This window comes from Phaethon aethereus, assembly GCF_964289735.1.
Source record: "Phaethon aethereus genome assembly, chromosome: Z".
In the NCBI taxonomy this organism is placed as follows: domain Eukaryota; kingdom Metazoa; phylum Chordata; class Aves; order Phaethontiformes; family Phaethontidae; genus Phaethon; species Phaethon aethereus.
Window position 1 is genome coordinate 64,701,352 of NC_138577.1, and position 12,818 is coordinate 64,714,169.

The 12,818-nt window shown below is 37.4% G+C and overlaps 1 protein-coding gene across 3 annotated transcripts in view; it reads left to right on the forward strand.

Moving 5' to 3' along the window:
* The window catches only part of FER (FER tyrosine kinase), a gene marked incomplete at both ends in the record, with an annotated part of 164,926 nt that overhangs the window by 1,049 nt on the left and 151,059 nt on the right, over nucleotides 1–12,818 (forward strand). For all 3 annotated transcript variants that reach the window (XM_082012894.1, XM_082012893.1, XM_082012895.1), the window contains 2 exons: nucleotides 2,399–2,572; nucleotides 5,970–6,069. In XM_082012894.1, the coding sequence (XP_081869020.1) occupies nucleotides 2,399–2,572; nucleotides 5,970–6,069 (274 nt within the window). The remainder of the gene's footprint in view (nucleotides 1–2,398; nucleotides 2,573–5,969; nucleotides 6,070–12,818) is intronic.

The following is a 12,818-nucleotide window of genomic DNA, read 5'->3' on the forward strand; positions in this document are numbered from 1 at the left end:
AAGCATTAGGAACGTGACTGCTCCTTGTGCAGCAGTCTAGATTTATGCTGGATTAGAGTGGCTGTGTGTGTGATTTGAAAGCTGCACTGCTATAGCTAGCCAGCTTCAGCTACCCCAAAAGTAGTTTATAACAAATTCTGTTGTTTCTTCCCTCTCACACAATAATTTCTGTCTTACAAATTGGCATACTAGCTTTTTTTTTTTATCTGTGTGTTTTGGTGGTATATTTGAAATGCTTTTCACCCAATTATGTTTTAGACACAGTTTGTTAATAGCTTTTGCTATTTAAGTTGTGATGATTTTGGTAAATAAAGAATTGCCATTAGCCTCAGATTGGCAGAAGTCAGCTATTTTCTTTTTTTTTTTTTTTTAATTAAGTGTACAGCAAGGATGAGCTCTTTGAGGGAAATCATGTTTAGGAAAATCTGTCCTATTTTTTTTCATGCAGAGGCAGCAAACTTGCTGGAAGGCATAGTGGCAGCAACCACTAATGCTAGAAAAGCAGTATTTTTAAGTGCTTCCCAACAGCTCTTTTGTGTGTGTGTATGTCTAAAAAATACTGTTAAACCAAAGAATATTATATTTTATTGCTTTTGCTGGACTGTGGTTGTTTTCTGTGAGAGGAAATGCTTTGCCCTTGTTGCTATCCCCACCCAGCTGCTTTTCTGTACCATATAAATTTCAGTTTTTGAAGCCTTTCCGCAAGTATAGCTTTTCACTTTATCTTTTCCTATTTTAAAATAATAAAATGTAATCATACAAAACACAGAAATCAAATATTTAACCAATGTTTTCTCAGTATGAAGAGAGGGATGTAAAGAACAGGAAAATGTGAAAATGATTTTTTTTTAAATCAAAAGGGACATTTTTACTATGTTTCTGACTTACTCAGGTTCATTTGGTGAATTGTAAGCTAAATATTTCTTTAGCATATTTGTCCCATTGAAAAATTCTTTTGCTGTGATTTTCAAGGTTGATTGAAACAGTACTTGTTGTCATCAGTAATAAATCAACCTTAAAGAAAATGGAGAACTCTGACAACATTTTCACCTCTGAGAGCGCTCTTACAGACTCTTCTATAACCACAAGACTCACTCCTCTCAGACAGATGTTTAATAATGTTTTTATCCTATGCAACTTTGCAGTGTGCTGTAGCTGGGAAGCTTTAGGCCATGACCTTTTAAAACACCATACTTTAAGCAGTCTGAGATAGCTCTGTGTCAGTCTGTGGGATATTTACAAGCTAAAGGAAATGTTAAAGACAGTTTAATATATACAGGAGTTAACTGTCTTTTGTTTCCTTCTCTAGAATCCAGTTTGCATTTGCAGCATTGTCCTGTGGAGGTGGAAATGTTATGTATATATGTTTATATATGAGATGTAAGGAAACCCCAAAGCTACGGAACAAGTTAATTTTCTAAGTTTTGGTGATCTAAGGTGGATTCCTCTCTTTAGTAAGAGTAAGATAAAGAATAGTAAAGCTAGCATGCTAGCTGTCTTCAAAACCTGGTAAGTGTATGGCATGTAGCCATTCTGAAATTTTAGATGTGGAATGGCATAGCATTCAGTGTCAGGGAGTTATCTGTAAGGAATCCAGTGCTGTTCCCATCAACAAAGTGTGACAAGGGTCTTTAGGATAACAAATACTTTTGTTTGAGCTGAACTTTAATTTTGGGTTTGTATCTGTGGTGCATTGGAGGTCTCTTTGTTCACCTTACAGTTCTTAATCACAATTCAAAGCCACATACAGCACATGAAAAAAAACCTGAGTGACAGAATGGCCAAGGAACTTATTAAAGTAAGGGTACAGAAAGGTGTTGTGTTACTATGAGAGATGAGTAACTGCTTGTCTATCTTAACGTGTTAGCACTTATGCTTTGATACTGGTGGCCTGACTCTGATGCGGTCAGTTTTGTGAAGCAGCTGACGAATGGTATCCTCTTAAACAGTAAGCACTCAAATGCATATTTCTGTGAGGTATTTAGACAAGGGCAGGGAAGTCAGCTTGAACAGAGTAACTGTGACTGGGAAACCGGAGAATAGAGGACATGGGAACATACTTGTCAGGGGTGTCAGGGATGTATTCCAAAAAAGGCTGCAAAGCTTTCATCGGTGTTCAGAAGTGCTAGGGCAGCGCTGAAGGGTGACCGCACAATATTGTATTTTTGTCTCTGGTGCTTTTTTATGATTTTATAAGTTAGTTTGAGGCACAATTTTGCTGTAGCAGAAAGAACTTTATTTTAGAAGATGTCAAGTGCATTTTGGTAAGTTTAAAATTCTTCTTTTACTGGATTGTTTTAAACAGTGATGCATCTTTTCCCACAGTTCATGTTCATCGTTTGGTTATTTGTAAGCCAGAATAAGTAAGTGCTTTTCTGTTCTGCCTTTTTTTTTATAGTCTTGGTTGCTCGTGGTACAGCAAACAGAACAGCTGAGCAAAATAATGAAGACACATGCAGAGGATCTTAATTCTGGGCCTTTACATAGACTTACAATGATGATCAAAGATAAGCAGCAAGTTAAGAAGAGTTATGTAGGTGTTCATCAACAAATTGAAGCAGAGATGTACAAGGTATTTTATTCAGCTGTGCTTTATAAATTTTTATAGTTTTGTATGTTTAAAAAGTAATATATTGAGAATAAATTTTTTTAGATCCTCTGTTTTCATTTGTAAAAGTAGTGATTTGTGATATGTAGAATGCCTAGTTTAAATTTTAGTTATTTCCTCCACATTTTCTCTCCCCTGCTAGCTGACAAGGCAGAGATGGAAAAGTTTCTTATATATGAATTTCTATGGATAGATAGCACTGCAAATGCTCTTGTTCCAGTAGAGGATGATTCTCTGTGAAACTTCTCTGTTCCATCTCTCTTCCTGTTCTCATTTTGCTCTACCCCTGGGACCAGGGCACTGAAAACTTTTGTTAATGAATGCTCTTGACAGGCCAGACTGTTTTGAGTGGGGACAGGATTCTAGTCCTTGTTCTAAAATATAAATCAAGTGTAAACCAAACATTAAGGCTGCAGATGGAGCTCCTCAGGGACTTTTCTATTACATGTTTGTTGTCCTGCTTATGTTGAAAGCACTGTATCTAGTCAGTAAAGCTGACAGAAATCACAGTTTCATTCAGGTGCTCTGGGGGAAGTTTAACTGCAAGTGTCAAAAATCAAATTGATAGTTGAAAGGTCTGCTGAGAGAAGGAGAAACACTGTTTCTTCTTTCTTCCAGCAGAGAATTTGAGATTTGGAGTAGTGTAATTAAAATTAACATCTGAGTAGTACAGTACAAATGTCATGGACCAATGAGCAAAAGATTCTTAGGCCGGTTATGAGAAGAACTTTAAACTAGTATTAAACACATACTAAGTTAAATATGTTGGCTCTTATAGGACTGTTTCCATAATGTGTTAGGATCTTGGCATCTTCCCCAGGTGTTGACTATAGGGAGTACATCTTTTTTGATGCATGGTTGGTAGGCTGTCTTATCTGAGCCAAATAATCACTCACAGCCACTTATGGACTGGTGCATCTGAAAACAGTCAGTATGGAAGAAGACGAAAAACTGGTAGCATATGTTCGAAATAATAGAGGTTAAATGTATAAAAAATTTGAGAAATGCAAAAAGAAAGAAAGAAATGTAAGAAAGAGAGGCTAGATGAAACAAGACCGATGTAAGTTCAGGTATACTTTTAAAAGAGACTGTGCAAAACGTGACTTTTTTTGTTAATAAGTTCACCCTAATAAAATCTCTAATAAATCTGTCCTTTAAAAGAAGGCTTTTTCAAAAAAATATAGTGCATATTGAGCATTCCCCAAATGACTAATTACAGACCATATGAATTTTAATTAATTATGGGCTGCATGGCCATGCAAATGTTTTGCATCTGTTGAATAAGCTTGCATTGTTGTTTTTGGTTTTATTTTTTTTTCCCTTCCTGATTTTCCTAAGAAGCATTTGAATAGCATTCTGGTTAGATATGATGTGTTCTTTCATTGTTAGCTGACATTGTTTGTTCAAAGGTTTTGTGTCACTGGAGCACTTACAGAATGGTTCCCAGAAATCCAAAATACTTCTCATGTTCTGTGGCATTATTTCTGCTTTTGGTAGACACAGAAGCAAACTACTTACTATTTGCCAGGACATTATCCAAACCTTGTGAAGATCAATGTTTGTGTAGTTCATATCTTTAGGATATGCTGGCAAAAAAATGTGTTTTCCTTTAGGTGAAGTGCATGTATATCATCCTTTCTTGTCGTAGACACCTCTACAATGAGGAATCTTTTTGATAAAACTCTTAAGGAGAGTGAAATACCATGTTTTTGACAGGAATGTAGTAGTAGAACTTCTATCTTGTAAATTTATTCCAATTCCCATTAAGATATTGGATATTTTTTCTTTCTTCGTGAAATTTGAGGAAAAAAAGTAGAGTACTATGCTAGTTAGGTGGGCAAGACTTTTTGGTATAAAAACTGGGCTTAAGTTAGTCCTTGATCATCTTGATTCCTTCAGTGTTATTTCAGGTCAGGGTTCTTGGTTTTGTTTTTGTCTGTTGGAAGAACACAGTCTAAGAATCAGTAAAATGTATTTTGCAATTATTGCAAAGATATCTTAATACTAGTAGCCTATCTTTTATTTCCAGTTTTCTGTAAGAGAAGCAGTTCTGTGTTATTTATGTCTTAATATGTTCACTACTTCCTACTTGTATATTTTTCTTCATTTCTCACAGTGTCTTTATAATACAAGTTAGTTATAAAGTTATTTTTCCTGTATCACCTCTATTGATCTATCATAACAACAGTTTTGAGTATAATTTACAATGTCTAGAAATATGAGATGAGAATATGGGATTGATGTGGAGGAAAGTTCCTGCCTTTAAGTTAAATCTTTGCACAGTTGGCCCAGAAATAGAAACTGTAGATAGCACTTTGTTGGCTGATTGAGGAATTTCATTAAGTTTCCAGATGTTGTTCTTGAGGGTAAAAGTAGTGGTATCTGAGCCTTACGTCATGAAAAAAGGGAGAATTGTAAACTCCAGCCTTCTTCATGCCAACTGCAAGAGGAACAGGTTTTCTGTAGGACAGACTTCCTTTCTTGCACATTCAGTGAGGGGAGCACTTCCATTAAATTAAGTTCCTGTTTCATGATTTTCCATTATGAGTGTGAGTTTTGGGTTTGTTTTTTTTTTTTGTCAGAGTTTTTACTTTTATTTACTATATATGCCACCTTTTGGTATTCTTACTAACTTTTGTTCGCAAGTTCATGATTTGTGATTATTTCTGGACAGTGCACTGATTTTGTCACACAGTAAATGAAAGTTGGGGATAGAATAGACAACTCTCTCTTAATTTTTTGACCAAAAATGTCATGTTCAGTGGAGATACTTCCACTGCAAAAAGATTCTTCAGTGCTGTGTTCAGCTGTAGTTTGGTTTTTGTTTGTTTTTTGTTTGTTTGTTTGTTTTTGGTTTCTTTTCCTTTTTAGGGATTTAAGTTTTACAACAGATAGATTGTTGCATGCACAGCTGCTCTTTCTAAGCAACTGTTTGTATGAACTCTAATATCTAAAAAATCTTCTGTCTTGCTTTTTTTTTAGATGCTAAAGGATTTCCCTCCCATACATCGAACTTTTTTGTCTAGTATGTTTTATTAAGCATCTTTTTCGTGCTTTTTTTAGCCTGTCATTGCAATGGAATAGTGTTTATGATAAGCTGGATTTCCTAATCATATTTTTCATTACACTAATGTGGATGGGGATCTGTTGCAGGCCTCTTACTTCATTCCACACATTTATTGATTTTGATTTTGTTACACCATGTAATATCCTATTAAGATTATCTCAAGCCAATGAAAAGTGGTGACATCCTTATTTTGGAAAATAAATCCTGTTAATTCTCGTTCACTAACGTTACGAGGTTTTTTGTATGTTTGGGATAAGTATTTTTAATACTTTTCATATTTCTGTTTTCTTAAAGGTCACAAAGACAGAACTAGAGAAACTAAAATCTAGCTATAGACAACTAATAAAAGAAGTAAATTCTGCCAAAGAAAAGTATAAAGAAGCTGTGGCTAAAGGTATGACTGACTTGTGTTAATTTTGTCTGTTTATTAGTGCCTTTTCAAACCTACTAAAACTCTTACAGTGAAACAGGGTAATGTTTTTATTCTGGGCCAACATAAAAGCTTACTTAGTATCTTAAGTAAGACAGGCCAATTGTCAATTGGTGGTACTCTTTAAAAAATCATAAAATAAAGGATAGCCCTTCTTTTAATATAAATAGTAGTCCTTTTAAATTCTTCCGTTATCCCTTTCGTGGATGTATTTGAAATGTAAAATTGCTCAAATGAATTGTTATTAGCTGTAAGTGGGTTGCAGTTCTGTCTCATCGACTTTGTAGCTGCAGCCTACTTGCATCCTGTGACCTATTATGGTTGCTGCAGTGACATCAGCACCAGTTATTGACACTTACTATAACAGAGCTGAGTTTTGGCCACCTTAAGCAAAAGAGGAAAAGAAGGCATTTGCACACTGAGATATTTTAAAGATTTTTGGGAATGATGTGTCCAATCTGCATGGATTTTGATTCTTACTGAATTGTGCTAATGATTAGATAAAGGAGAGCCTTTGTTCTATGATGTATTGAAATATCTTGTTAATAAAATAATTGTTCTTATGTGCCTTTCTAAGATTTTTTTTTTTCTTTAGAGAAAATTCATTGGATGACAGTGTATAAATGTAATTCCAACATCCATCCTTAAGTTTTTGTATGACTGCCTAAAATGACAGTTATTTTACTGATGTTCATATTCACATGAAAATGTAAATACGTATTCAGTTGTTCATTTCATCTAGTTCCCTAGCTGTTTTCTGCATACAACTTTAATTTGGTTACTTGGTTTATGCCCAAGCATCTACTTCACATGAGAACATACAGTATGTAACATGGGAAAAATAATAGGGTGCTGTGATCTTAGTATGTTCTTTTTATCCTGTCTTCTTGTTATAGCTCTGATCATTCTCCATTCCTGAAGCACCAGACTTTCCCATGAAAAATCAAAGTGTTTTGGCTCTCAGCAGCTGTGCTGTTTTGACGTGATTCTGATTAACTGAATTAATATTTCTTTAGATAGACAGCAAACACAAGCTGTTTTTAAGACACATATTTCTCCTGTGGTTTTTCTTGACCACCAGGCTTTGGTTTAGTGTTTGTCTTATTACAGTTTGTACTTAATTTCCCTTTCCCTAACATCTTAGTGTAAATCTGTTTTAACAAACACTGACCTCCAGAAAAATATTGCAGGTTTTTCTCCCGAAAATTGTGGAATTGCTTCTCCCCTGCCACAGCCCAGGCCATGTTCTTGTTTACAAATACTTGTGTAGTTGGTGAACTACTACAATTGTATATCAGCTGCAGGGTAGCTGAGCTGTTTGAATTTTTTTAAGCCATAGTATTTTCGTAGGGTTTCTGAGCCCTCAAGTTGTCAAACTGGTTTGTGAAGTGAAGAATTTAGGGAAGTCTTAAAATTGTAATGCTTCATTGTTCCAGGCATTAGTTCAGTAACTAGTGCTTATTCAAATTATGTGCTGTTAGGAAGTACGACTTTTGTTAATATACAAAATGGTTCAGTTTTTCAGGATCTCAAGAATTACTGAAAACATGAGAAGGAACAGTGTCTATGAGAACAGTGGGAGGGCATAACCAAGTATTGGGAGTAAGCTGAAAAACATTTCGTTAAACAAAAAAATGAAAATCTTTGGGCACCATCTCTTGCAAGAGATGTGTTATAAGAACCAGTCCAGGTCCACTTCTGTAAAATGCTGTTCTCAACAGACTCCGTTCCTTTGGCAAACAAAGTCTCCATCGCAGTTCCTGGCCCTGCCTTTCTGGAGCTGAAGGGGAAAGCTACTCCCGAGGACATACTACTTAGTCTTTGCTGCTGGGCTTGTGCATGCTGAATTACATGTAAATTTGTGCAGTACCTGTACAAGCTGGTCAACAGCAAGAATGCAAGTCACATAAAGAAATGCCTTAGGAATTTTTCCGTTTTGCAGGTGTAGTGATTTTGAAATTTAGTGACTTTGTTTTGTTTTGGAATAGCAAAGCCATCTTGTAGTGAGAGAGTAAGTTTACTAGAGCCGCTATTGAAAGTGGTTCTCTAGTTTGGGAAGATAATTGTTTCCCTGTTTTCTGGGAAAAAAGTTGTTAAAAGTGATATTAAATTCTGGGCTAAACACACACAGTAGAGGATATTAATTGAAGAGGGTAAAGGCTGGCAAAGTTATAAACAGTGAAAAGTGATCTTCTGCAGTAGTAGTTGTTTTTATGTTTTTCTGCAGTTACATAGTATTCTCAGGTAAACTTGAATTACTGTGTGTTGTGCTTTCCACCAGCTAACAGGACAGTCACTTTGAATCAACATGTTGATGCCCTAATGCAGGTTTACAGATTTTTTCACTTTTTGCTGGAAACACTAAGAGGACCTGTGGAAAGAGTAATAAGAATAAGGGTTAAGCACCGGATAATGATACGGGTTAATGACAGGTTTTGTTTGGGTTAGGGCAGTGGGAAGGCAGCTGGTGGGAATTTTTGGGAAGTTTCCTAGTGAGGAAAAGGGAACTACTTTCTGGAGGATGCAGGAGCTGTGTTATGGAAGGCGTTGTGCTCTCCAGATCTGGAGAAACATGAAAGTGTCTGAGATGCTGTCTCAGGAGCTGTTGTGGGGAACCCTCCACTAGCACCGCTTCTGGGGAACCAGTGTGACAGTTGTGTTTTAGAGGGTGCACCACTGAGCCTTGGCTGTTGCTTGGTCGTTAGGCTGGATTGCACTGCCTTGTGGCCACCAGTGTCTGCATGCTGTGTCAATCAGAAGTGACTGATTTATCTTGTATGTTCTAGCACTTACCCAAGTAGTCATGCATTGCTGCTCCCTTCTGGACTAGTGGGAATTCTGGACCATGGGAATCACAAATGCAGACTGTTGTTCTTGGGTATGGAGACCCCAGGTGTCAGGCAGTCTGGTGGGTGTTACTCAGCTGATTGATAGTTTTTTCATTTCTTTTTTTAGTCCGTAATTCTTGTTTTTTAATGTATGGTAAGAGGAAGCAAGCTGAGAGGGAATAAAGTCAGCAAGCTGACCTAGTCAGTGCCTCACTAATGAGGCATGCTTAAGCAACTGAAACTATGGACAGATTGATTCCAATAGGCTCTTGAGATTTGAAAACTTTGTTTAAAAAAAAAAAAGTATGTGCTGGGAACACACTGCATTTTCCTTTGCAGAATTGGGGCATTAGGGTGTGTTGGAGTCATAAGGCATACTGGGGTCATTGGAGCAAAATGTAAGATAAAAACTTATTACATTGGTTTTCCATGATGAAATGGACAGCACTCTGAAATGTTTTGGATGTATGACACTGAAAAAACACGGTGTAAGCTTCTTATAGCAGTGGTCCAAAATAATACAGATTGTGTACAACCCTGAGCCTGCAATGCTGTGCTGACATAAGTGATGCTGAGTAACAAGGTAAATAGTGTGGCATGTTGATGTTGCTGCTGCAGGAAAACACATCAGAACAAAATTTATGGCAAATGATAAAGACATTGTTTGGCTAAAAAAGTCACAAAGCTTCTAAAAAAGGTTCATAAATAATGGGTAAAGAAAACAATATGTAAACTGTAGAACAGTTGTACATATCAAGCGTGATAATCTCATTACAATTTGAATCTCATTTGATTGGATCAGTAGCTGCTTCCACTTAAGTTTGCTATTTCCACAATTATTTTTGTTTCTGCGGAATTCTGCACCTTTATTAAGTGAGGTTCGGAGTGTGTCTATGGGGGTTTCTAATGTTTTTGTCCTTGATTTTTTTGATTAAACACTACTTATTGCTGTATAAAAAAAAAGCTTAAAACAGAAAATTATGACTACATGAAATCATAAATTATAATTTGGTCTTTTCCTTGCATTAAAAAAAATTGAAAAGCATTAATTCTTAACAATTTAACATCAAAATAGATGTTACAACAACAACAAAAACATGTAGCCAGTTTTGGTGTTAGTTGTTTAAATTTGAAACAGTTGCTCTTACATCAGTTAATACTGCAAGTTGGAGTAGAGCCAACGTAGCTTTGAGAGGTTCATATGGGATTTTAATACAATATAATCTGTAATAAAATTTGCAGTTTTCATTGTAAATACATCCATTACAGGTGTTTATTGTATTCTTATTACTAGTTAATTACTGATTGAATGCAGAAACTATGTTGCAGCATTCTTATGTGACAGAATGGATCTGAAGTAAATAGTAAGGGAAAAATTTATTGATTCTAAGTATTTAATCTCATTATTTTATTTTATGCTGCTACAGCAGTATAGAAAAAGAGTGTGCCAGATTTCCATATGTTGGTTTGTGTTCCCTGACAATGTTGAGATTTAGAGGAGTCTAGAAATAATAATGTACACCTAGCACATTATACAACATTGCATCAGCTGGAAGAATGTTTTCTGATTCCCGCAACTCTTGTGGTTTAATACTTAAGAATTGATGTGACTTCTGTGGTACATACTGAAGTTGCACAACAGCATAAGCTGTATCTATGATAAATAAGGAACTGTTGAAAAAGCTTTCATTGAATCAAATTATTATCCTGCTCTTCTTTGTAATAGCTGAGTGGCCAGAAAATACTTTTATTAGGTGGCTGATGCATTCTTTCTGAGATGCCTGAAAAATTGTGATTATACTACTACATTTCCTGGTGGTATAGGTTGCCTTTAGCTGTTGCTGAGATCAGGGAAGTCTCATAATAGCGTATTTTTTGAGTTTATTTTTGACTGAAACTCTCACATTGTTAAGACAAAACAAGTAACACTGGCTGAACTGGTCTCTCCTATTCACAGATGTCAGCAGGCTGGATGGATTTCAAATTAAATACCCTGTTGTAAGCATTTCAACTTCTATACACTACCAGTGCTTGCAAAGGCTAGGCCTGTTTCTTGTGTGTAAAATAAAGCTTCTAGAGAGGAAAGTGGGGAGTGCAGAGCCAAGAGTCGTCTTGTGGAGTGTGGGACCAGCTTGGGTATATTGTTTCCACTCAACATGGACATGCAGCCCCATGATGTGCTCTCCTTAATCCTTGCAGACCAGTGTTCGTAGGTCTGAGGGAATTTACTAGTGGTGCTTATTAGCTCAAACACCTGACAACAGTTCAAAAGACTGAATTTTAATTTTTGCTTTTTTTATATTATGTTATTTGTTTATCTTAACATTAAGCAGATAACCTTTTTGAACTAATAGTTAATTCAGGAGTTTAGGTCTGGTATTCTGTAAATTTGAAATCTGTAAGTATATGCAAGTAGTTTTTTCCCATTAGTAGACTGTTATTTGAAGTCATTAATTTGTTAAATAAGGTTTGGGAAAAACTTCTTATCCTCTTCTCAGAAATAAGTTGAATGGAGGAGGGAATGGGTGATTTTATTTGTTGAAGAAACACATTCATGTAAGCCTCTTGCAAGACATAAAGGGAGAAAAGACCCCAGAGATTGAAAGCCAAGATCCTATCTTCTTGCCATCTTAGTGATTTTGGTCTTGTGAAACTCATGTTAATTAAGAGCACTGCATTTGCATTTCTTTATTTGGAAAGTGATGATAAGGCTGATCACTCACTAAATTTCTGAGTTTGCTTCCTGAGACAGCACTGACAGTCAAAGCCATCCTAGTTTAGTTGCAACAGTTTGCATAAAAAGTAGTTTGTAGATGGGTATAAATTATTTTTAAAGTCGCTGGACTTCTCGGCACAACTATAATTTGGGAGAGGAGTGGCTGGAGAGCAGCCCTGCAGAAAGGGATCTGGGGTGCTGGTCGGCAGCAGGCTCAGCAGGAGTCAGTCGTGTGCCCTCGCAGCCAAAAGGACAACCCGCACCCTGGGGTGCATCAAACACAGCATGACCAGCTGGTCAAAAGAGGTGATGGTCCCACTGTATTCAGCATTGGTGCGGCCTCACCTTGAATACTGTGTGCAGTTCTGGGCCCCACAATTTTCGAAGGATGTGGAGGTCCTTGAATGCGTCCAGAGGAGGGCAGCAAAGCTGGTGGAAGGGCTGGAAGGTATGCCCTGTGAGGAGTGACTAAGGACTCTGGGTTTGTCTAGTTTGGAGAAAAGGAGGCTGAGGGGAGACCTCATTGCTCTCTGCAGCACTCTAAGGAGTAGAAGTGGAGAGGGATGTGCTGAGCTCTTCTCCCTAGTACCTAGTGACAGGATGTGTGGGAATGGTTCAAAGCTGCACCAGGGGATGCTTAGACTGGACATGAAGAAACATTTCTTTACTGGGAGTGTGGTCAAACACAGTGACAGGCTTCCTAGAGAGATGGTCGATGCCCCAAGCCTGTCAGTGTTTAAGAGGCATTTGGACAATGCTCTTAATAACGTGATTTAACTTTTGGCCAGCTCTGAAGTGGTCAGGCGGTTGGACTAGATGATCGGTGTATGTCTCTTTCAACTGAAATACCTTCTCCCTCTCCGTCTCTTTCCGCACTCCTCTTCCACTCTTCTCCTCTTCATCTCCTCTTGATCTGCTGGAGGGTAGGAGGGCTCTGCAGAGGGATCTGGACAGGCTGGATCAATGGGCAGAGGTCAACTGTATGAGGTTTAATAAGGCCAAGTGCAGGGTCCTGCACGTCAGCCACAACAACCCCATGCAACGCTACAGGCTTGGGGAGGAGTGGCTGGAGAGCTACTCGGCAGAAAGGGACCTGGGGGTGCTGGTTGACAGCCAGCTGAACATGAGCCGGCAGTGTGCCCAGGTGGCCAAGAAGGCCAACAGCGTCC